Source organism: Mastacembelus armatus, chromosome 16 (assembly GCF_900324485.2).
Source record: "Mastacembelus armatus chromosome 16, fMasArm1.2, whole genome shotgun sequence".
In the NCBI taxonomy this organism is placed as follows: Eukaryota; Metazoa; Chordata; class Actinopteri; order Synbranchiformes; family Mastacembelidae; genus Mastacembelus; species Mastacembelus armatus.
The window spans coordinates 18,147,159-18,170,010 of record NC_046648.1 but is presented as its reverse complement, the minus strand read 5'-3'; the positions used below and the strand labels follow the sequence as shown (position 1 = coordinate 18,170,010).

Sequence of the window (22,852 nt, the reverse complement as noted above, 5' to 3'; positions counted from 1 at the left end):
ACCATCCTTCCAATTATTCCCATGTAATCTTCAATTTCATGAGCCCAAGGCACTGCGTTTCCTTTCATTCTAATTAGATCATGGATTTATTCTATTCAACAACAAATTAAACAAAACAAAATTGATTTAAAATATTTTATTGATTTTTCACATTAAGACAGAATATTTTGTTTTCTGCATAAAACAACAGTAGTATCAGTAGGAGTATATCCTACATCAAAGCCATGTCCAAAGCTGACCATGACTTTTGTGGCCACACTTCTTGTAGTGACTGAATAGCAACCCAACACAATTATCCTTAAACCAAGCAACCAGCATTACAATGCATAATTAAAAAAAATTATACATCTGTAAAAAAAAAAGCAAAAAGCAAATATACCCAAGCATCAATAAACTGCATGATCCTGGCAGTTAAAATCAATATAAATGTGCGTAAAGAAAAAATAATTATTATAGCAATATCCCCTAAATTTCATATAATACTATATTGTGCAAGACAAGAGTGGCCAAAGAAACAAGCAGCTTCACACTTACTTTCAAACTCAAATTAAAGTCTGCCTCTTCCTAATAAAATTACAAAAGACTGGTCAATCCAGTTTTCTATCAGACATTTGAACAGGTGATGGCTCCTGAGAAAAATCAGGATGTTTTTTAAATGAACTCTTCTCTTGTCTCAGCTTGAATCTAAAATGCAAAGTTTAATAAAATCAAAGACTACATTACACCTGCTGTAGCCTTGCTTTACTGGCGTCCTGCATGTTTTATACTCTAAATGACATTTCTGACATTAGTTTCTTACATGCAATCTTAACCTCTGCCTCAACATTTCAATCTTCAATATTTTTTATGCTTTTAGGTAATGTAATATGTTGTCTTCTCTATATTTTAATTGTCTTTCCCCAACCTTTGGTTTCATAGCCCGTTTCTGGCTGACTTTACATTTATTTGATGATTCTTCCCTGATTTGACATTTTCCTTGTTTGACTTCTGAAGTTTTAAGTTTGTCATGTTTTTATAAAATCCTTTTAACAATGTTACTGTTCTTATTTTCATTCCTACATCTGTAGATCAACAAACATCATTCTGTAGTTTCCTGGCCCATTATGTGTGTACAGCTATTTTTCCTGGAACAAGAGACATAGGTGTACTATGGAGCCCAGGGCCAAAAATTGGAAATATCTTCTCATCAAACTTGTGTGTAAGAGTGACCAGGTGCTTCGCTGTTCCCCCGTCCCAAAACGAAACCTCTCCCTTATCTATATTTAGTTTAATGCGAATTTTTTCAGGACGCTGCTGCACCTTTAGCTCTGTACGTTGAGGTGTAAGGACATTGTACGCCCCTTTACTGAGTGATATGGACCACACACCACGGCTTGTAGATACCGTAAACTTCTTTTTACGGGTCACTGACTCTTTGCATACCCCGACAATCCACCTGGGGTTGTCACCAACAATGACATCCCATTTGTGTTTCCCAGAGGTGTAACCTTCAGCACCCAGGACAAAGACACAGGGATCAAAGCGCTCTGGGTTTTCAGGGGCAGTCAGACGCTCTGAGCTTTCCCTCACACTAGTCAGGTCAGGATTCAATGTCAGCCATGGAGATGCTGTGTTCGGGTTCAGCACCACTGGATCTACAAACACAGGAATAGACGCAACAGTGTCATATAGCCTCCAACAGACTTGCTTAATGCATTGCAAAGTGCAGTATTAGTCCAGCTGTGGCTTTAGCTCTCAGTCCTTAAAACTGCAGGCCATTCCTAGTTTTCACTGTGTAATTTACTCACAATATTTGACATGGCTCTGCAAGTTCTTCCAGATATTGAAGCTCAAAGAACCAACATGCTTTCCCATGTTCAAAAGAGAGTCTTCAGGGAGGCGAGGGTCTTCGTTAGTCCACTGCGCACTAGGGCAAAGATGGAAATATGTGAAGTTAAAAAGAGACATTGGTAAATCAACAAAAAGCAGCAGAAACCTGGAAAAAAGTCAACAGTTGAATGAGAAATCTGCTGGCAGTCATATACTTAAAATATCCAGCAACAATACCAATATGATGTATAGGTGCATTACATATACACCACACAGTGAGTTTTACAGTTACTTACTTTCTTTTTAAGTTCTGAAAATTCTAAAACATAAAACAGAGATTGAGATTAGTTCAATGCAATGCAATGCAAACGTTTTAGTGTAACAAGTGCTGGGATCAGACGGCTTCTCTTACCCGCAGGAGGGGTAGATCTTCATTACCCATCTCTTTCTTCAGAGTGTCTATGAGCTGATTCAGAGAGGCGATGTCCCGTTTTGTGCCGTCAATCAGCTCCTGCATAGTAGCGATCTTCTGCTCCTCCTCAACAGCCAGGACTTTAAGACGCAGAGCTTCTTCTGTGACAAGCACTTTGTGGAGCCTCTCAAACTCTGTCTTTATCACTTTCTCTGCCTGTCCAGCTTGATACTGCATTAAGGAAGTACAGTACACATGTACAAAATTAGATGGATGTTGTGTCTGTCTTGTGCAGCCTCTTTACACTGTATGACAGCCCTAGACATACACTGTGAAACACTGTATCTTGATGAAAGCTTTCTGGAATCTTTGGTGTAAGTCACTGTAGCAGGGCAGCTGTTCACAGGTGGTGTAAAACTGGGGTGTCTGCTTCAAGGACTGTTTATATGTCTGCATGCAAGGCATCAGTTTTGTAGCCTGGTTAATAATAAACCAAGTTAATGACCATGCTTTTTGTAAATAAATCCATTCTAACACCATAAGGCATGTCAGTAACTTTACCTTTATGTATTCCACCGTGTTGCTGAATTTGTGTACCGCTTTTTTGTACGTCTCCACTTTCTTTTCAAAAATTTGAACTCTGAATCCGAGCTCTTTCTGCGGGATGAAAGGACAGAACATGAAAGAACAAAAAGAAAATAGTATCATCAAAAGCTGTTTTAGGTTAGTGATGATGATTATGTGCCAAAATCAATATTCCTTTAATCGATGCATAGGTATTATAATATAATCCAAATCTGGAGGCACTGCCCTATACAAAAAGGTGCTTCTATTATTTTGTCCACCTATTCTTCTTCTTTCTTTCTGTAAAACTGAGGCTAAATTTCTTTTCACGGAAATAAATATTTTAGGCCAGCACCACATGGGCACCTTACCTTACACAATGGTGCGCCCTCTCTGAGTTGCAACAGTCTGTGTGCGCCATGGAGACTGACGCACTCCACGCACACAGGCTCCTCGTCCTTCTCACAGAAGAGCTCCAGGGGCTTCAGGTGCAGGTTACACATGTACTCACTGGGACGTTGCTGGGGCGTCCGCCAGTTTGACTGTTTAAGGAAGGTTTCGCAGGCGTTGCTGAGCGCACGGTTGGAGATGGCCTGTCCCTCCTCAAAAGGTGCCCGGCACACCGGACATTTCTTGTTCATCTCAGAGCTTTTCTGCAGGCACTCCCGACAGAAGCTGTGCGTACAGTTCAGCAGTACGGGGTCCTGGAAGACGGCCTGGCACACGGGGCAGGTCAGTTCCTGCTGGAGCGGTAAAGACTCCTCCGCCATGTCCTCATCCACATTGTCAGCCATGGCTTCACAGGCCTTCCTCTTCACTTTCGCTACCGAGAAAAACCAAACCCACGCTACACACTGTGTAGTATATAAACGCTTCAGTAGTTTGAACTCACAAACAAAGTAACAACAGCCTTAGAGCCAGACTGAGAAAGACAAAAACATAAACTGCACTGTCACTGCACCTTACATTACCAACTTCGTTGACTTGTCTGGGCTGTTTTTTCCGCTTTTCTGTCACAGGCTGCAAACCTGATTGAAAAACCACAGCGCCCTCTACTGGAGCCTCCTCATTTTATTTTATTCGTTGGCTGGCACTAACCTCATGGAAGAGCTTTATCGCCACCTGCTACCCAAGAGTGTGAACTACAGTTACTGTCTCCTTTCTCTTCTTTTTTTCTTCTTTTCATCATGCTGTGTATGATCAGCCTTTAAATTCAATACTTAAATTTAAATCAGTGTGCTATTTAACCCTGTTTGTCCAAATCCTCAGTCTTGGTATAATTTCTTCTTCCCTTCTATTTCTGCAGCTCCATCTCATTATCCCCAGTTTATGTTGATACTGTACTACCACCTTCCTTAATATCCTCTATCCCACTCTTCCTGACACCTCTTAGTCAAACTTTTCATTTCTGCCTTACCATAATTTACTTCCCTCTTTTCTGCTCACCTTTTTGCCCATTCATCTGTCGTTTCATTTTCTTGCACCCTTATCCAAAATGGTACCCAAATAAACATAATTTTCACTCCTAACCCCGTAATCCTAAACAAAAAAACTGTTATATATAGTCTGCTTGACTCAGGTTTCATATTTCCAATACTGATTAATGCCCTAATTGAATCTCTTACGTCTAAGCTAAAGTGTAGAGCGAACACAGGGTTTTACTCTATTCTGTTGTTAGAGAAGTTAATAACAGCCAGTGACTCTCATGCTGTACCAAGGTGCTGTGTGACTGTTACTCCTTGCAAGTAAAACTTCTATATAATCTTACCGAAGTTCGTCCTCTGAGTCTATTTGTTAAAAGAATTTACCTATCTATCAACATTATCCAGTTTCCTGTGTGCTATGACATTACACAAACACACATTAAATGTCATCTTTTATTACATTTTGTGTGGAGCCTTTTCTGTTTTTTCTAATGTTTCGACCCTGAGCTTGGGAAGCAAATTGACATTTAGCTTTAGCAGGGATTAAAAACTGAACATGACCCTGAACGTGAACTTTAATTTAAGCTCTTGTATTGCTGCTGGTCTCTGAGAACACACAGCAGCTGTTGTTACATTACAAGTGAGCTGTCTTCCTGCGTTGGTGGAGACTTTTTTTTTTTAAAAAGCACAGCCCTTTTAGCTTTTTTCTTGATATTTTGGTTTTGTTTTCTGTTGTCAATGTCACGTTCCTGTTTGCCGCAACTGCCGAGATATTTCTTCTTATCTGACAGAGCAAAACCCAGTTCTTGATAAGCTGAATGGAACAAGACTCTGCATTCACTGCAGAGTCTGCTCTAAAGAGTCTTACAGGCTTATTTTTTTTAAAATCCCCTTTCCCGTGGTTTTAATTATTCATTTTTGTAGCTGAATATCCTCTTTAAAAACATTTTCCTGATCATCTTGTTTACTGGTATATACAAACCAGTGGCTGAATTAAATCATATGAAACTCCTTTATTCGAAACACTACTAGTGCGAGTACATCCTAGAGATGGAGCCACAGTTCCATTATGTGAAACTGTATGTTTGCATGCACTAGTTTGGTCTTGTCGCACCCTGTAAAACTGTGAAAACACACCGCACTACACTGATGTCAGATGTTTTTGGACATGAGCTACAGTTTGTCTGTTTTTGTAACATTACGCTTTATAAAAAGTAAAAGTAAAAACAGCAAAGGGGTTTTCCATGTCTGTTACCTTGGATTACTCACACTACGACTGCATGAAGCCATTAAAAGACAGCACTGATTTATGTGATGGTTACCGTAGACATGGTGTTTTTTTTTAATACTACGAAATCATAGATGCCCTAAAACACTACACAGCAACAAAAAATGTTGTTCTATAACCAAACACTGATGGTAAGAGAGGAGAGGAGAGGAAAGGAAAAAGGAGGAGGGGAGAGGAGAGGAGATGAGATGGGAAGAGAGAAGAGGACAGGAGAGGAGATGGGAGGAAAGAAGAGGAGAGGACATGGGAAGAGAAGAGAGGAGAGGAGATGGGAAGAGACAAGGAGAGGAGAGGATAAGGACAGGAGATGGGAAGAGAGGAGAGAAGAGGAGAAAGAGTTTAAATTCTATTCAGGATTTTACAGGAAGCCAATGAAGGGAAGCTAAAATAGAAGAAACCAGAACTTTGGCCCCAGCATTTTGGACTAACTGTAGGCCTTTTATGGTTACTGAGACATCTTGATAGTAAGTAATTACAGTAATCGAAACGTGAAGTAACAAATGCAGGAGCTAGCTTTTCTGCATCATTTTGAGACAGGATGTTCCTAATTTTGGCAATACTGTGCAGGTGAAAGTAGGAAGTTCTAAAGGTTTGTTTTGTGTGTGAGTTGAAGGAGCAGGGCCATTTGTGCATTATATATAACACACAAATGGATTTCTATGTCTTTATTCCTATCTACAGACAACATTCATGCTACACAGTCATTGTTATGTACAGTTCATGAATAGTAATAGCACTGCATCATAATAACACATTATCTCAATACATTTAGTTTTTATTAAAAGTTATGTTTATTCATTTTTCCTTGTTGTTACCATCAACAAAAATGTGTAAAAAAAAAAGGGAATAATAGAGTGATATTTCAGTCACACATCAATAATCATGTTTCTCCCTAAAAAAAAGTTAAATGGGTATTTTTCCTTTAGTGTTGGTTTTGCTTAACTATACACGCTGCACTGCTAAAAGTTGAATATAAGATTAATAACAGTCACAAGGGCATATTTCATACAGGAAATCCGCCAGGGTGCTGTGGGTTCTCTCTTTCTAAAGTAAAGCTGCATAAAATCATCTTTTTTTATGAGAGAGTTTTGAAGTCTGAGGGGGCTGTCAGACTTTTCCCTCATAAAAACAACATTACAACAACAGGAACATGAATACGCCATTTACAGTTAAAACTGGCATTCCCCTCTGAGCCACTGAGTCCCATTTTTAGTTTTTAGTCTATTAAGCCAGAGAGTGGAGTGCATGTTAATTACAATAACAGAGTAAAACCCCTACCCATTACACAGACAATCCTCAGTCAGCCAAGCACCAGTTTTGCATCTGAGAAAACATGAGTAAAAATCAAAAGCTTGACCAAAAACCACATGTGGAAAGACAGTTCTGCATTAAATGTGTCAAACCAACACCCTCATTCACTTGCACAGTGTTGACAGTGCATCAGGTCAATGTTGGGACAAATCAAAACGTGATACATGTGCTTAGGAAAGCTACCTTACTGTTTAATACAAGCAACATAAAGTGCGAAATGTGTATTATCAAAATGTGCATTAGCCAAAATAAAAGGCATAGAAACATCAGTCTCCTGAAACTTGGATCGATTATATGCAACAAACACAATGAACTTTGCTCTTCACGGGATCTTTGTTTACTGTAGAACTGGTCAAGCTGCAGCCTAATCAGACTGTGACACTTTAAACCAAACGCGATCTTGTCAAAGTGATTTTTTCAGAGATATGAGTATGACAACTGCCTTCAGTCATGGCTTTAAGTGTCAGGAACAATTTCAGTGCATCTTCAGATGATGTAATCATCACAGCTGCCATTTCTGGTTAGGCCCCTCCGGTAAATTTAGGTTCTGATGTTAGTGGCACATTAACCTAAAATGAGGTGATACAACCGCTGATAGTAAAAACCAGAAGGAAGAAGACATTCAAATAGAGGGGTGTACAAAATAACAGTGAACAGAACATATTCTTAAGGTGCTTTGTTATTTTATCTCCTTACTAATATCACAAATAATTAAATATTAAATCAACATTAAGTCTTCATTTTCCTACCTAATATTGATTTATGCATTTTAACACCAATGCACAATAATTCAATTGGACTGTGTAAATACTATCCTAAGTTAACAACAGGACTAGAACTATAGGAATCAAAACTAGCACGTGAAGAGATTTTTATAGCAGATATTTTTGTTCTTTCAGTTCCCCAAGCAACACATTTCCATGGTTTCACAAATGTACTTAATGAAAAGAAGCTAAATGTAGGGATGCATTCATAACCTAACATGCCTGGAGATTTATTCCGAGTTCCTAACTTCACCTACCATGCCTTGTCAAATGTTTTCTCATTTTATTCAAATTCTTAAAGCCAAAAGAGGAAAGAATAAAAGTAATTTGTGAAAGCAGTGATTTATATAACAACTGTTGGTAAGAGGCATTTGCAGAATCTTTAAGAAGTAGTTGTAAATAAAGAAAATGTTACAAAACAGCTAAAAAGAAGACACAAAGAGACACAAGGAAACCATATGAAGACACAAATCACATGGTTGCACCTAAAAATGTAGGAGATAGAGGGTCCTGATTTCCCATGATCCATCCATGAGTCCAACACTGCAGTGTACAGCAAAATGTGCAAAGAAAAGTCTGGGGGTGCATGCTGTTTTACTTTTATTTTAAATTGATAGATATTTTAAATGGTTAAACAAATATGACACTTATTTTCCAGCAATGTTTTTCTTTGGTTCTGGGCTGTCTTGATTTTCATGGTCGGATGAGTGCACTTCCATCAGCCCCTCTCACCACATGTATCATATAATGCTGCAAAACAGAAGAGGAACACAAAGGTGTGAAAACAACAGGAACACATTCTCAGCCCTTCTCGCAGTAGAGAGGCATGGGGGGGAAACAGTCAAAGACCTAGAAACCCTGCAGGTGCTTTGTTTGCATGTCAGTGTGACTGTGTGCAGACACATTAGTAATACTGAAAAAAGGTGTGATGCAAATCTTGTGGTTTTTGAGAGGATAACTCCATCTATAAAATGATGAGTGAAAATGCTTTAAGAGATTTTACACTGATATGCAATATATATTTATAACATCAAAGCAAAGAAAGTTTTTGATTATGTTGATAAGGCTGCAAATATCAAACTGAATTTCATTCATTAGTTTCATTCATTAAATATTAGTTTCATTAGACAGTACAATATAATAACTATAATCATATCTGAGTACGACCTAGTGCTGTGTTTCTGTGGCACTACACACTATTCCAGTACATCATCTTTGTACTAATAATACAAGAGAAAAAAACACATTTATGAATGATTGTTTCTCTGCCAAATCACATGGCTGTACAATTTTCACTAGTTTCAATCTTTTTAAAAGGTGATTTGCAAATTTTTTTGCCATAGTTGTAAGTTGCTCTTTAATTCGTGTTATTTTCCAATCATCCATTCACAGTGATTTCTACCGGTAAATTATCAACTTGTAGCTTAATCTCAATACTGTTTTTTGTTTCATTGTGATGTCATGAATGACATAATATAACTGCCCAGAGATATTGAAACTGAAATGGTGAAATTAATCAGGCATTATACACGTGGCCAACTTGCATTCTGATGGTTCATTTCTAATGATTCAATCTGAAAGAAAAAACAGCAGCAAGTTGTGTGACTTTTCCCCCTGAACTAAGCTGCTAGGGAAACATCAGACAGTCTGAATAAGATGATGCTTGGGGGAGGAGGGGGGAGACCTGGAAGATGGTTAATGTCCTCCCAAATCATATTTTTCATACATGTTTCGAAGCTTCAATTTTGTCATTCTTATGTTCCACTCTGGCTCTATTCAACACAGCTAAAATCTAATGCATGTATGTCTATACTGGACGAGAGATCCTGCTAAGGTTTATTAGATTTTTAAAAAAATCAGACTGAAGGGTTTGTACAGATTTTAAAGTCCCTTATGGAAAATGTGTGCATTATCACAGTATTCTACCTAAATAAAATGGATCTGATGCAATTCATCATGGTGGTGTTCAGTGAAGAGAATAAATGATGAATTATCTCTCCAATCTCAACAATTAAAAAAAAAAGTCATCACTAAGCCTATTTCTTATAAACACCACTGAGAACATAAGAAACTGACATGTTTTTAGATTCTGTCTGCAAATTCAGAGAAATGTATTACTTCAGCAGTTGTCTGGAAATTGTAGCAGCCTACTCGACCACAATGCCATGTCATGTTCTTAGCATATTCAGATCTTAGTGTAAAACCCCTTTAATAACGGTACCAAAAAGAAAAGGGCAACACTTTTAAAAAATTCAATTCTAAGGGGATTTATTTATTGGTTATGTAGCAAGGCTGGTTTCAAATGTTTGAATTTTCACCTTCACTTCAGATTTGTTCAGTGTTTTTATTAAATGAAGTGAAACAATAAAAATCAACGGGCTTTGTCATAATAAAACTGAAATATTTAAAAAAAAATCATCCCTTTTTTAAAAATATATCAAAATAAGTTAAGCTACAATGCTTTTTTGTAAATGCAACAGTAACAAAGTTATTCTAATTTCTCCTAGAAACACAATGGTTTTGTTTTTCATTGTAAAATACTGTAGGTTGTGAAACTGTTTTTTTTTTTCCTCTGTGGACTTCCTGATGCGTCTATAACTACTGCTACACATGACTTGATCACCAGAGCTAATTTCTGCATCAACCTGTTCACTGAGGAGATCAACATGTCTGAGGATTACAATTTGGTATGTTATTCATTTACAGCTTAATTTGTATATATGATGCATCTTTTTTTAATTCAAATGCATATATCAGGATTTTAATTCACATCTGCAAATTTGAGCTCTTTACCTTATTAACTAACAGAAGTTCAACTTCATAATTTTATTTTACTACATTATTTTTTCTTTGTTCACTTTTGACTCATAATAACAAAGTTTACACCATATTAGACTGTGATACTGACATTCAGTAAATTATATATATATATATATACATCATTCAGTAATATAGAAAAATATCCTACATAGCTCCTATATAGAATGTTGGCTTTGGAAAGCTTTACTATGTCAAAAGAGTCATTTATGCAACAAGATGCACAATCTAAATAACCTTTTGATTCATATTTGAGTATCTCAATGGACTTGCTGCAAACATTATACATGCTTCCGCAAATACATGTGATTTAATTTCTCTTCCCCATCTGCGAGCATAAGGAAAATTTCTATATAGCAACAGTAATATCACTGAAATGATCATAACTTTCTCCGGTTAAACAAGAAACTGAAATCATGCAAATTGGTACAAAATCGTACATTTTTTTCAGATGTCAAATCTAAAAAGTTTTTCTTTCAGCTTCAGAATGAGCTGCAAATTTCATGCCCACTTCTCTGTCCAAGGGGCACTAAATGACATGTACATTTTTTGTAGAAGCTCCAACTTGCTTTTTTTCTCGTGAAAAGTACGTACTGAATACTCCAGCGACAGTTTCAACAAATACCTCAAAATTTTGACCTCAGGTTTCTAAATTTGTTTAAAATTTATGTATGTTCTGGATCATGCTTACTTGCTGTAATGGTCATTTATTTGCTTTTACTTCACATTAATGCAGGTTCAATTACTATGGCTTCAGTTTTTACCTTGTAGTGATGTTATCTAGTCTGCTCTGGTTTATTTAACTTTAAAAAAATGCTACAAATATCAGAATGAAGATAGATAGACAGACAGACAGACAGATAGATGGTTCTGAAAGATTGATGGATAGCACCACCCTGTGTTTGAAAATGATACTACACAAGTTAAATGCTCAAACCAAACTAATACATGGATTTCTTCTTCCTCTTTCCGTACAGGATTTGTGGTTGGAGACAGGGGGTGGGTTCACATTGAATGAAGACTACAATAATTCGTCTGAGAGCTATGACAGTTTATATAATGACTCCTATAATGACACTTGCTGTGAGGGGGGAGATGTATGCGACCTGACTGAAAGCATGACTTTTGAGGCAGTGTTCATCCCAGTTCTGTACTCTGTGGCATTTGTTGTGGGTATCCTGGGGAATGGAGTGCTGCTGGGAGTTCTGGTTCAGAGCAGGAAGACCTGGAGCGTGACAGACACCTTCATCCTCCACCTTGGAATTGCAGATGTCCTTCTGCTGATGACATTGCCCATTTGGGCTGCACAAGCGGCTCAAGCTGAAGGATGGACATTTGGTACTCCTCTCTGCAAGATCACTGGAATGGTTTTTACGGTAAGAGGTGTGCAACAGTAAAGCTGCACTAAACCTACCTCTATTAATCAAACAATAATCAGAGTAAACATATATATTTTTGCACCCTCAGATCAACTTCTATTGTGGCATCTTTCTGCTGGCCTGCATCAGTCTGGACCGCTACTTGTCGATTGTTCATGCTACCCAGATGTACTCTCGCAGGAAGCCGTGGGTTGTTCAGGCCAGTTGCTTAGGGGTGTGGCTCTTCTCCCTGCTCCTCTCTTTCCCTGACTGGATATTTTTGGAAGCTGAAAAGGATGACAGACGAAAAAAAACAGAGTGTGTTCGCAACTACCTGAAGTTTAACTCTACGGCAAGCGACTGGAAGCTGGCTTCCCGTTTTCTCTACCACACAGTGGGCTTCATTCTTCCTTCAGTTATCCTGATCTTCTGCTACTCCTGCATTCTGCGTAGGCTGAGGTGTGGTACCCAGGGCCTTCAAAAGCAAAAAGCTTTCAGGGTCATCGTGGCTGTAGTGGTGGTTTTCTTTCTCTGCTGGACACCGTTCAACATCACCCTCTTTTTGGACACACTTCATTCCAGCAACAACATCGACACCTGTGGAGTTAGAACATCTTTGGAGAAAGCCAAGATTGTCACCTCCTGCGTGGGTTACCTTCACTGCAGCCTCAATCCCATCCTGTATGCCTTTGTGGGTGTTAAGTTTCGGCGTCAGCTGTTGAGCATCCTGGGGTCTCTTGGCTGCAAGCTGAAGACAAGTGTCAAATTCCAATCTGCTGTGAGCAGCAGGAGAAGCTCCATTTGGTCTGAGTCTGCCGACACCTCCAAGTCCATTGCTATATGAGACAGAACACACAAACATGACAAGAATAAGGATGAACCTGGACAAGCTTACAAACTGACTTTAATTCATATGGAGACATACACATGAGCATGCAATGTGTGAATATTTTCTGTTACATAACCTGAAAGAGGCTGCGCTTCCTTCCAATTTCCTGCGGTGCATTAATGCCTGAAATGAACATGGACACAAGACAAAAGACTTCATGTCATACCTGTACTTGTGGTCAACACATTTCTTTTCTTTCTGTTTTTTTTTTTTTTTTTTGTATAGCAGAACTATAATGTTTCCCCTGCCTTATTGCCGTACAATGCTTTAACATAAAGTCAATGTCACATATATTAATGCAATTGATGTTACTATTGAGCTATATTTACTACCACAGCTATTCTGTAAAATGCATCATATTTTTGTTTGTGGACCTATTGAAATACAGAATAAAATTGTGTTTTTATATCATAAACCAGTGTGTTTCCAACTTTACAATACAGCAACAGGGCCCTTTAAAAGAACATGAGACAGCGATTCAGTTCCAGTGGTGGAAGAAATATTCAAATAATTGCTTAAAATAGATCAACTGCAGTGCAGGAACACTGTTACAAGTATACTTGATAAAATATACTTCCTAACAGACTTAAATACTGTATACTATATTCCACAAGGAGACTCCACACAGTATTTGTTGCTACATCTAAACAGTAACACACATTACAGAGTGGATACAGGATACATAGTCTTGTATTTGTATTGATCAGGCGTGCTGTTGTTCAGGTTTCAGCTTCCCTTTAGAGCCTGTAGACCACTTTGCTCCAGTGGAGACCTCTCCAGCTGATTACAGGTAATGGCACAATGCAGCCTTTCTAGCTGCAGAGAGCTCTGGGGGACGTGGATCCCACCCACACTGAACAAAGGCATTCCACAGCAATCAAATTGACCTCTTGCTTACATTACATTCTACATTTCCTTTGTTAATGCTTTTGTTTTACTTGTGATATTTTCACTGTAATCTTTGATTGATTAAACAGGCATTTGTGCAAATTTCTCTTTAAAACTTGGAGCATGTATATAAAACATGTCACTTATAAAAAATGTAAGATTGTATATCATCCCTTTGTATTCTCTTTCTGTCTGTATCTATTTGATAATTTTGTGAATGTAGATCTTTCTAAGAGATTTTATCTATCTGGTGAGATCAGATGGTTACGGAAAATATATGCAAAAAAAAAACAACAATGAAAACTTCTAACCCATATGGTTTCAGTGGAAACACCTTAGGGGTTTGTGACAGGAAATTCAAAGTGACAATAAGCAACCGCACATGATTAAGTATGTAGTTTAAGCAGAAGAGTGAAGCATGTACATGAAATGCTGTGACTGGCAACCAATTTGTGTATGCTTACTACAAAAAAAAGACTATAGGAAAACAGAACACAAAAGGAACGTCCCAGGAACAAGCACTTGCAACAAGTCTACAATATTATCATTTAAGTCCTGAAGCAGAAAAGCTACTGGTTCAGTCACTGCTGAGAGAAAAGCGGGTTCATTCCATGCGTTCTTCAGAGTGCAGGGATAGGCTCCAAGCCCATTCAGACAAATAAATCTTTGTGTGCTATGTGTGTGTGGTCAGAATGCATGGGTTTTTGTTTTCCATGCACTTCAACGAAGCAATGAGCCCATTCAGAGGCAACTGTTCCCTTTCCTTTGAAGCAAGCTTTAGGTTTGTACTGATAACAAGGTTTTTACACATCTAAGTCTTGATTAGCCACTTGTCACTACCTTGGTTGACAGCTAAGTTCTAGCTGAAACAGGAAATACCGTTTCCATCTCAAGACATACTTACTGAACTAATTATAACCAGTAAGGCTCTAAATGTGACATGTCACAGTAAAACAGAATTTCCCAGATTAGGAAAACAGGCTGACCTGGGGGGGGGGGACTTTATTTTCATATGACACATGTGAAGTCTCTAAAAGATCTCATTGATATTAACACTGACATTAACATTATCGTCTTGCATTATACAAGCACAACAATGTGGAGTTGAAAGCACAGAGTTAGTGTGCAGAGCGTGCTTTCTATATCCTCTTCGTCCCTCAATTTTCCACCTACATTTTCGTCTAGTGAGAAGCCTTTATAAACAAAGCATGCCACAGTTCCATCTCTGTCAAACAGGCAAGTCTTTAGATGGAAATAAACAGAGCTACAATGGTGCTTTATCTTCCTCCTCTGTTGTCACCTGACTGATTATAACATCACTTGTTTTTGTCATCCTGTGTCCTAAAGTATGATACTACAGCACACATGTACCAATGTTGCAACTATGAAGTCAAAAATAAAAAAAAGGATTCATGAAGGGGATATTCCTTCATTATATCATGCTCAATTACACAATTACAGAAGTCACAGTCTTTAAGATAAAACAATCCGTATATGACACATTATCAGAAAAGCTTCTAAGCTGTGTTAGTGTTTAATGTAAGAACATGATAACACTGGGACCGATAAGATCTTGTAGATTATGATTGCAGAAACTGTTCATTGACAGTTCACTGCATATCAAATAAAAGGAAATGAAGTTTCCTGCCACTTATAATAACATAAATATAATGTACCAGAACAAACAACAACTAAAAATCTCTATATATAACTGAATAAAAAGCTCTTAATTTGTAATTCACAATTAAGAGTGTGTAATGGTGATTACATAAAGGTTCAAGAAGTATAAGTTACCCACTGCACATCAAAAACATTAGTGTTAAGGAGATGAGTCATTTTTTATAATCAGTACTTCTTGTTACAGAGAATACAGTCACACCACCTGAACTCTTGATATGACTTAACCCTAATTTCCCCTCTGTGGTGGAACATTATTCAGTAGGCCTTATTTGCCTGTTTTTCAGCGCAGTCGACTTGTGATTCTTTACACTTATCTGCTTCAACTCCTCCCCATCATGACTTTGTTCAGGTCGGACTTCCTCACCCACACCCAAGTCCCACAGTGAACCTCTAGATTCAGCTGGAGCACACCTCAATATGGCCAGTGTCATTTTCCTGAAATTTTCATGCAGGCAGAAATATAACAAAGGCCTGATGCAAGCATGAATGTAGCCCAGAACAGATGTGATGCTCAGAGGTGTTTGCAGGGAAACATCAGGAGCATTTTTAGAGCTGGTTTTGAAGGTGTCCACAATGAGGGTGATGTTGTATGGTGCCCAGAAGAGAAGGAAGACCATCAGCAGGACCATAAAAGCTCTGTGCTTCTGGAGGCCTTTTGAGCTGCGCTGCAGCCGTGACAAGATGCAGCAGCAGCAGATGATCAGGGTGGCTGCAGGTAGCAGTAAACCCAGCGTGTGATGCAACACGCGTGACAACAGCTTCCAGTCAGCCCCTGACTGAGAGTAGCTGTGAACGCACAGTGTTTTCTCGTGCTCTGGGGCTTTCAAATTCTCCAGGAAAACCCAGTCAGGAATAGTAAGAAGCAGGGAGACGAGCCACACCAGCAAGCAGCTGAGATGAACCAACACAGGTTTCCTCTGGGAGTATAGCTGAGTATTGTGGACGATGAACAGGCAGCGATCTAGACTGATGCAAACCAGTAAGAAGATCCCACAGTAGAAGTTGATCTAAACAAAAACAAAATGTAAACTTTAGCCATCCAGGCACATCCAGCCAACTCTTACCAACTTTCACTTCTCCCTATTCTGATCCCATCTTTTTATCAATTCCCAGAAATGCATGCAAGTATGAGTATATTCAATAACAGCAATAAGTACAAAGTCCCACGCCTGTCAAGAGTCTTCAAAGAGCAGGAAATAGCCTATTGCCAAACAATATGCATACACAATCAACTTTCTCAGAAAACTTCTCCCTTTCGGTTTTAGTCTCATCCTGTTCTACACACCACTGAAGTTACTTACATTAAAAACAGCTCCACAGATCTTGCAGAGAACAATCCCAACGCACCACCCAGAAGTTCGAGCATGCTGTGCAGCCCAGAAGGGAAGCGTCAGCAACAGAAGGATGTCCACTACGCCCAGGTGGAGGACAAAGGTGTCAGATATCCTCCAAGACTGCCTCTTTTTAGCCAGGACAACCAGGAGCAGTGCATTCCCCAGAAGACCCACGACCAAAACCAGAGTGCACAGAACCACAGGCAACGCAACTGCACTGGCTTTTCGCTCAAAGTCATAGTCGCACACATCGTACTCAGCAGAGTCATAGGTTGTGTTTTCTTTAAAAATTCCATCGAGCTCCACGTCCATGTTCTTCCACTGTAGAGACAAAAAGTTTACACAGAGAGAAATCAAAGAAACACCACAGTGACCCAGAGACCGCCTGTCAAAAATACCAGCATACACACTCTCCTCCTATTCACACCTTCATCTGGAAAGCCCAGACGGGGGATTTATCAACAATACTGACACAAGACTCACATGCTGCGATGTCACTGGATGAAGCAACTGGGTTTAAACGGAAAGCACAGTTCCTCTTGTTCAAGCCCTGCACGAACACTTTAACAGCAATACTTCATGCACACAGGGGATGTGAGAATTTGTCGGTGTTTATTGTCGGTGCAATAGGTTTGACATAAACCGTAAACTGCAGTAAGTGCTAAGATAAACATGTGCAGATCTTCAGTCTACACCCAGAAGCAGTTTCAGAACAGAGAAGTAAACAGAAACAGAAAGTGAAGGGCTTACTTAGCAAAGTATTAGTACTGCAATTACTACTACATTAAATATGGATCGAGTTAACATATGTTATAGATATTCTTGTTACAAAAGACAATCTACTTAATACGACAGATAAATCTAACCTTGAAAGATTTACATACAGGCCTATATGTCACTTACCATGAAGGGTTTCAGCTGTAGTCTGACGACAACAATCTGTCCGTGCGCACTTGACAGATACTAAACAAATGAAAAACGGCGACCCGCACGTCTCTCTTCATACCGAGGTCAACAAACTTTAAACTACCATCGGTATTTTCCGAGAGCGAGGGCGGAAGAGCACTTCAAGTCCAGCTGGCAAACACACACACGTCTCTGTGTCTGCGCGCAAACTTTAGACATCGATAACACAACACCTTCTTCAGTGGGTAGGTCGTGTGTTTAAATGAAGTGACAGGGAATCCGAAAAAACAAGACAAAACTACCAGGTATCAGGTGAAACTGAAAAACAAAACGCTTATGACACAATAACAAAAGCAACGCTCACCGGCTGGTCGATTTTAATACATTCACGCCCGGTTATGACACTGACGGGATCTTAATAGACTGACTGTATTACAGGTATAAAACAGACTTACATGTACTTTATTTAACTTAGCAGGAAATTGTTTGGTTTCGTTACAAGTAACCTTGTTCGCGCGTTGGCTCGTTTGCCAAATCTGCCAAGTCACACAAAAACCAATCCACTTTTTGAATTGTTTTTCAAAATAAAATCTTTCATCAAAATCACAGCCCCTACAAAAGATTTTTTTAAAACGTGTCTAATAATTCTACAATATTCTTTAGTTTATAGTTAAAACCATATGAAATTATTAATAAATCTCTATCCTTAAGGACTAAGCCATTATTGTGGAAAACAGGTAATTTATTTTGAAAATCAAACCGTCAACTTCCCCGTCCCTTGACTATGGGACTGGAACGCAATACGTTCAAAACAAGGTGCCGTACAAACAGACACTTTCCACCAGATGGTATTATTGTGTTGTTTCCAAACTGAACAATAGATGCAAACGGAAACCTGCTCCAACCAGCGGATTTGACCAGCTGTCACGTTAATTAATATTATAATACATTTAAATCCTGAAGCAGAAAAGCTACTGGTTCAGTCACTGCTGAGAGAAAAGCGGGTTCATTCCATGCGTTCTTTAGAGTGCAGGGATTGGCTCCAAGCCCATTCAGACATAAATCTTTGTGTGCTATGTGTGTGTGGTCAGAATGCATGGGTTTTTGTTTTCCATGCACTTCAACGAAGCAATGAGCCCATTCAGAGTCAACTGTTCCCTTTCCTTTGAAGCAAGCTTTAGGTTTGTACTGATAACAAGGTTTTTACACATCTAAGTCTTGATTGGCAACTTGTCACTACCTTGGTTGACAGCTAAGTTCTAGCTGAAACAGGAAATACCATTTCCGTCTCAAGACATACTTACTGAATTAATTATAACCAGTAAGGCTCTAAATGTGACATAATGTCACAGTAAAACAGAATTTCCCAGATTAGGAAAACAGGCTGACCTGGGGTGGGGGGGGGACTTTATTTTCATATGACACATGTGAAGTTTCTAAAAGATCTCATTGATATTAACACTGACATTAACATTATCGTCTTGCATTATACAAGCACAACAATGTGGAGTTGAAAGCACAGAGTTAGTGTGCAGAGCGTGCTTTCTATATCCTCTTCGTCCCTCAATTTTCCACCTACATTTTCGTCTAGTGAGAAGCCTTTATAAACAAAGCATGCCACAGTTCCATCTCTGTCAAACAGGCAAGTCTTTAGATGGAAATAAACAGAGCTACAATGGTGCTTTATCTTCCTCCTCTGTTGTCACCTGACTGATTATAACATCACTTGTTTTTGTCATCCTGTGTCCTAAAGTATGATACTACAGCACACATGTACCAATGTTGCAACTATGAAGTCAAAAATAAAAAAAGGATTCATGAAGGGGATATTCCTTCATTATATCATGCTCAATTACACAATTACAGAAGTCACAGTCTTTAAGATAAAACAATCCGTATATGACACATTATCAGAAAAGCTTCTAAGCTGTGTTAGAGTGTTTAATGTAAAAACATGATAACACTGGGACCGATAAGAGCTTGTAGATTATGATTGCAGAAACTGTTCATTGACAGTTCACTGCATATCAAATAAAAGGAAATGAAGTTTCCTGCCACTAATAATAACATAAATATAATACACCACAACAAACAAAACAACAAAAAATCTCTATATATAACTGAATAAAAAGCTCTTAATTTGTAATTCACAATTAACGTTGTGCAATGGTGATAACATAAAAGTTCAACAGTATAAGTTACCCACTGCACATCAAAAACTTTAATGTAAAGGGGATGAGTCATTTTTTTATAATCACTACTTCTTGTTACAGAGAATACAGTCACACCACCTGAACTCATGACATGACTTAACACTAATTTCCCCTCTGTGGTGGAACATTATTCAGTAGGCCTTATTTGCCTGTTTTTCAGCGCAGTCGACTTGTGATTCTCTACACTGTCATCTGCTTCAACTCCTCCCCATCATGACTTTGTTCAGGTCGGACTTCCTCACCCACACCCAAGTCCCACAGTGAACCTCTAGATTCAGCTGGAGCACACCTCAATATGGCCAGTGTCATTTTCCTGAAATTTTCATGCAGGCAGAAATATAACAAAGGCCTGATGCAGGCATGAATGTAGCCCAGAACAGATGTGATGCTCAGAGGTGTTTGCAGGGAAACATCAGGAGCATTTTTAGAGCTGGTTTTGAAGGTGTCCACAATGAGGGTGATGTTGTATGGTGCCCAGAAGAGAAGGAAGACCATCAGCAGGACCATAAAAGCTCTGTGCTTCTGGAGGCCTTTTGAGCTGCGCTGCAGCCGTGACAAGATGCAGCAGCAGCAGATGATCAGGGTGGCTGCAGGTAGCAGTAAACCCAGCGTGTGATGCAACACGCGTGACAACAGCTTCCAGTCAGCCCCTGACTGAGAGTAGCTGTGAACGCACAGTGTTTTCTCGTGCTCTGGGGTTTTCAAATTCTCCAGGAAAACCCAGTCAGGAATAGTAAGAAGCAGGGAGACGAGCCACACCAGCAAGCAGCTGAGATGAACCAACACAGGTTTCCTCTGGGAGTATAGCTGAGTATTGTGGACGATGAACAGGCAGCGATCTAGACTGATGCAAACCAGTAAGAAGATCCCACAGTAGAAGTTGATCTAAACAAAAACAAAATGTAAACTTTAGCCATCTAGGCACATCCAGCCAACCCTTACCAACTTTCACTTCTCCCTATTCTGATCCCATCTTTTTATCAATTCCCAGAAATGCGTGCAAGTATGAGTATATTCAATAACAGCAATAAGTACAAAATCCCACGCCTGTCAAGAGTCTTCAAAGAGCAGGAAATAGCCTATTGCCAAACAATATGCATACACAATCAACTTTCTCAGAAAACTTCTCCCTTTCGGTTTTAGTCTCATCCTGTTCTACACACCACTGAAGTTACTTACATTAAAAACAGCTCCACAGATCTTGCAGAGAACAATCCCAACGCACCACCCAGAAGTTCGAGCATGCTGTGCAGCCCAGAAGGGAAGCGTCAGCAACAGAAGGATGTCCACTACGCCCAGGTGGAGGACAAAGGTGTCAGATATCCTCCAAGACTGCCTCTTTTTAGCCAGGACAACCAGGAGCAGTGCATTCCCCAGAAGACCCACGACCAAAACCAGAGTGCACAGAACCACAGGCAACGCAACTGCACTGGCTTTTCGCTCACTTTCATCTTCGTACTGATAGTCCTCATCATAGTCATAGGTTGTGTTGTGTTTAAGAAATCCATCGAGCTCCACGTCCATGTTCTTCCACTGTAGAGACAAAAAGTTTACACAGAGAGAAATCAAAGAAACACCACAGTGACCCAGAGACCGCCTGTCAAAAATACCAGCATACACACTCTCCTCCTATTCACACCTTCATCTGGAAAGCCCAGACGGGGGATTTATCAACAATACTGACACAAGACTCACATGCTGCGATGTCACTGGATGAAGCAACTGGGTTTAAACGGAAAGCACAGTTCCTCTTGTTCAAGCCCTGCACGAACACTTTAACAGCAATACTTCATGCACACAGGGGATGTGAGAATTTGTCGGTGTTTATTGTCGGTGCAATAGGTTTGACATAAACCGTAAACTGCAGTAAGTGCTAAGATAAACATGTGCAGATCTTCAGTCTACACCCAGAAGCAGTTTCAGAACAGAGAAGTAAACAGAAACAGAAAGTGAAGGGCTTACTTAGCAAAGTATTAGTACTGCAATTACTACTACATTAAATATGGATCGAGTTAACATATGTTATAGATATTCTTGTTACAAAAGACAATCTACTTAATACGACAGATAAATCTAACCTTGAAAGATTTACATACAGGCCTATATGTCACTTACCATGAAGGGTTTCAGCTGTAGTCTGACGACAACAATCTGTCCGTGCGCACTTGACAGATACTAAACAAATGAAAAACGGCGACCCGCACGTCTCTCTTCATACCGAGGTCAACAAACTTTAAACTACCATCGGTATTTTCCGAGAGCGAGGGCGGAAGAGCACTTCAAGTCCAGCTGGCAAACACACACACGTCTCTGTGTCTGCGCGCAAACTTTAGACATCGATAACACAACACCTTCTTCAGTGGGTAGGTCGTGTGTTTAAATGAAGTGACAGGGAATCCGAAAAAACAAGACAAAACCAAAAACAAAACTACCAGGTATCAGGTGAAACTGAAAAACAAAACGCTTATGACACAATAACAAAAGCAACGCTCACCGGCTGGTCGATTTTAATACATTCACGCCCGGTTATGACACTGACGGGATCTTAATAGACTGACTGTATTACAGGTATAAAACAGACTTACATGTACTTTATTTAACTTAGCAGGAAATTGTTTGGTTTCGTTACAAGTAACCTTGTTCGCGCGTTGGCTCGTTTGTCAAATCTGCCAAGTCACACAAAAACCAATCCACTTTTTGAATTGTTTTTCAAAATAAAATCTTTCATCAAAATCACTACAGCCCCTACAAAAGATTTTTTTTAAAACGTGTCTAATAATTCTACAGTATTCTTTAGTTTATAGTTAAAACCATATGAAATTATTAATAAATCTCTATCCTTAAGGACTAAGCCATTATTGTAGAAAACAGGTAATTTATTTTGAAAATCAAACCGTCAACTTCCGCGTCCCTTGACTATGGGACTGGAACGCAATACGTTCAAACAAGGTGCCGTACAAACAGACACTTTCCACCAGATGGTATTATTGTGTTGTTTCCAAACTGAACAATAGATGCAAACGGAAACCTGCTCCAACCAGCGGATTTGACCAGCTGTCACGTTAATTAATATTATAAAATACATTTAGCTATAATGGATGGATTTTAGGCTATATTATGGCTTTTACCGAATTATTTAGACAACTCAAAAAAAAGAGAGGAGAAACTGAACCATTAAAAATATCTATGTATATA

At 39.1% G+C, this 22,852-nt stretch overlaps 4 protein-coding genes across 8 annotated transcripts; 1 reads left to right on the top strand and 3 right to left on the bottom strand.

Moving 5' to 3' along the window:
- Positions 1-121: 121 nt before the first annotated feature.
- trim35-28 (tripartite motif containing 35-28) lies at positions 122-3,810 on the bottom strand. 2 transcript variants are annotated; one of them, XM_026317874.1, is made up of 7 exons: positions 3,752-3,786; positions 3,157-3,608; positions 2,783-2,878; positions 2,222-2,452; positions 2,106-2,128; positions 1,788-1,906; positions 122-1,634 (listed from the first exon to the last, which is right to left on the bottom strand). In XM_026317874.1, the coding sequence occupies exons 2-7, from the start codon at positions 3,577-3,579 to the stop codon at positions 1,102-1,104; spliced, it is 1,425 nt and encodes a 474-aa protein (XP_026173659.1). In that variant the 5' UTR covers positions 3,580-3,608; positions 3,752-3,786; the 3' UTR covers positions 122-1,101. The 2 variants fall into 2 exon arrangements, with proteins under 2 accessions (XP_026173659.1, XP_026173658.1); XM_026317873.1 differs by having other exon boundaries at positions 3,157-3,810.
- Positions 3,811-10,124: 6,314 nt separating this feature from the next.
- Positions 10,125-17,988, bottom strand: LOC113136160 (C-X-C chemokine receptor type 3-like). 2 transcript variants are annotated; one of them, XM_026316687.2, is made up of 4 exons: positions 17,442-17,988; positions 16,506-16,859; positions 12,713-16,211; positions 10,125-12,583 (listed from the first exon to the last, which is right to left on the bottom strand). In XM_026316687.2, the coding sequence occupies exons 1-3, from the start codon at positions 17,442-17,444 to the stop codon at positions 15,456-15,458; spliced, it is 1,113 nt and encodes a 370-aa protein (XP_026172472.1). In that variant the 5' UTR covers positions 17,445-17,988; the 3' UTR covers positions 10,125-12,583; positions 12,713-15,455. The 2 variants fall into 2 exon arrangements, with proteins under 2 accessions (XP_026172472.1, XP_026172473.1); XM_026316688.2 differs by having other exon boundaries at positions 16,506-17,988.
- cxcr3.1 (chemokine (C-X-C motif) receptor 3, tandem duplicate 1) lies at positions 10,209-13,051 on the top strand. Of its 2 annotated transcripts, XM_026316685.2 has the most exons (3): positions 10,209-10,259; positions 11,367-11,765; positions 11,857-13,051. In XM_026316685.2, exons 1-3 carry the CDS (start codon positions 10,239-10,241, stop codon positions 12,589-12,591), a joined length of 1,155 nt encoding a protein of 384 aa, XP_026172470.1. In that variant the 5' UTR covers positions 10,209-10,238; the 3' UTR covers positions 12,592-13,051. The 2 variants fall into 2 exon arrangements, with proteins under 2 accessions (XP_026172470.1, XP_026172469.1); XM_026316684.2 differs by lacking the exon at positions 10,209-10,259 and having other exon boundaries at positions 11,197-11,765.
- A 1,276-nt stretch (positions 17,989-19,264) lies between the features above and the next one.
- LOC113136161 (C-X-C chemokine receptor type 3-like) lies at positions 19,265-22,316 on the bottom strand. 2 transcript variants are annotated; one of them, XM_026316689.1, is made up of 3 exons: positions 21,773-22,316; positions 20,837-21,190; positions 19,265-20,542 (listed from the first exon to the last, which is right to left on the bottom strand). In XM_026316689.1, exons 1-3 carry the CDS (start codon positions 21,773-21,775, stop codon positions 19,838-19,840), a joined length of 1,062 nt encoding a protein of 353 aa, XP_026172474.1. In that variant the 5' UTR covers positions 21,776-22,316; the 3' UTR covers positions 19,265-19,837. The 2 variants fall into 2 exon arrangements, with proteins under 2 accessions (XP_026172474.1, XP_026172475.1); XM_026316690.1 differs by lacking the exon at positions 21,773-22,316 and adding an exon at positions 21,353-21,766.
- Between the last annotated feature and the right edge of the window lie 536 nt (positions 22,317-22,852).

Bases quoted from the DNA above. Each gene is read 5' to 3' on its own strand.
- trim35-28 (XM_026317873.1), bottom strand. From the start codon at position 3,579: ATGGCTGACAATGTGGATGAGGACATGGCGGAGGAGTCTTTACCGCTC. The intron at 2,879-3,156 runs GTAAGGTGCCCA...TTCATCCCGCAG, and splicing joins AGGGCGCACCATTGTGTAAG to AAAGAGCTCGGATTCAGAGT. The intron at 2,453-2,782 runs GTAAAGTTACTG...TCCTTAATGCAG, and splicing joins ACACGGTGGAATACATAAAG to TATCAAGCTGGACAGGCAGA.
- cxcr3.1 (XM_026316684.2), top strand. From the start codon at position 11,220: ATGAAGATAGATAGACAGACAGACAGACAGATAGATGGTTCTGAAAGA. The intron at 11,766-11,856 runs GTAAGAGGTGTG...TTGCACCCTCAG, and splicing joins TCACTGGAATGGTTTTTACG to ATCAACTTCTATTGTGGCAT.
- LOC113136160 (XM_026316687.2), bottom strand. The intron at 16,212-16,505 runs GTAAGTAACTTC...GTTTTTGTTTAG, and splicing joins TCTGTGGAGCTGTTTTTAAT to ATCAACTTCTACTGTGGGAT.
- LOC113136161 (XM_026316689.1), bottom strand. The intron at 20,543-20,836 runs GTAAGTAACTTC...GTTTTTGTTTAG, and splicing joins TCTGTGGAGCTGTTTTTAAT to ATCAACTTCTACTGTGGGAT.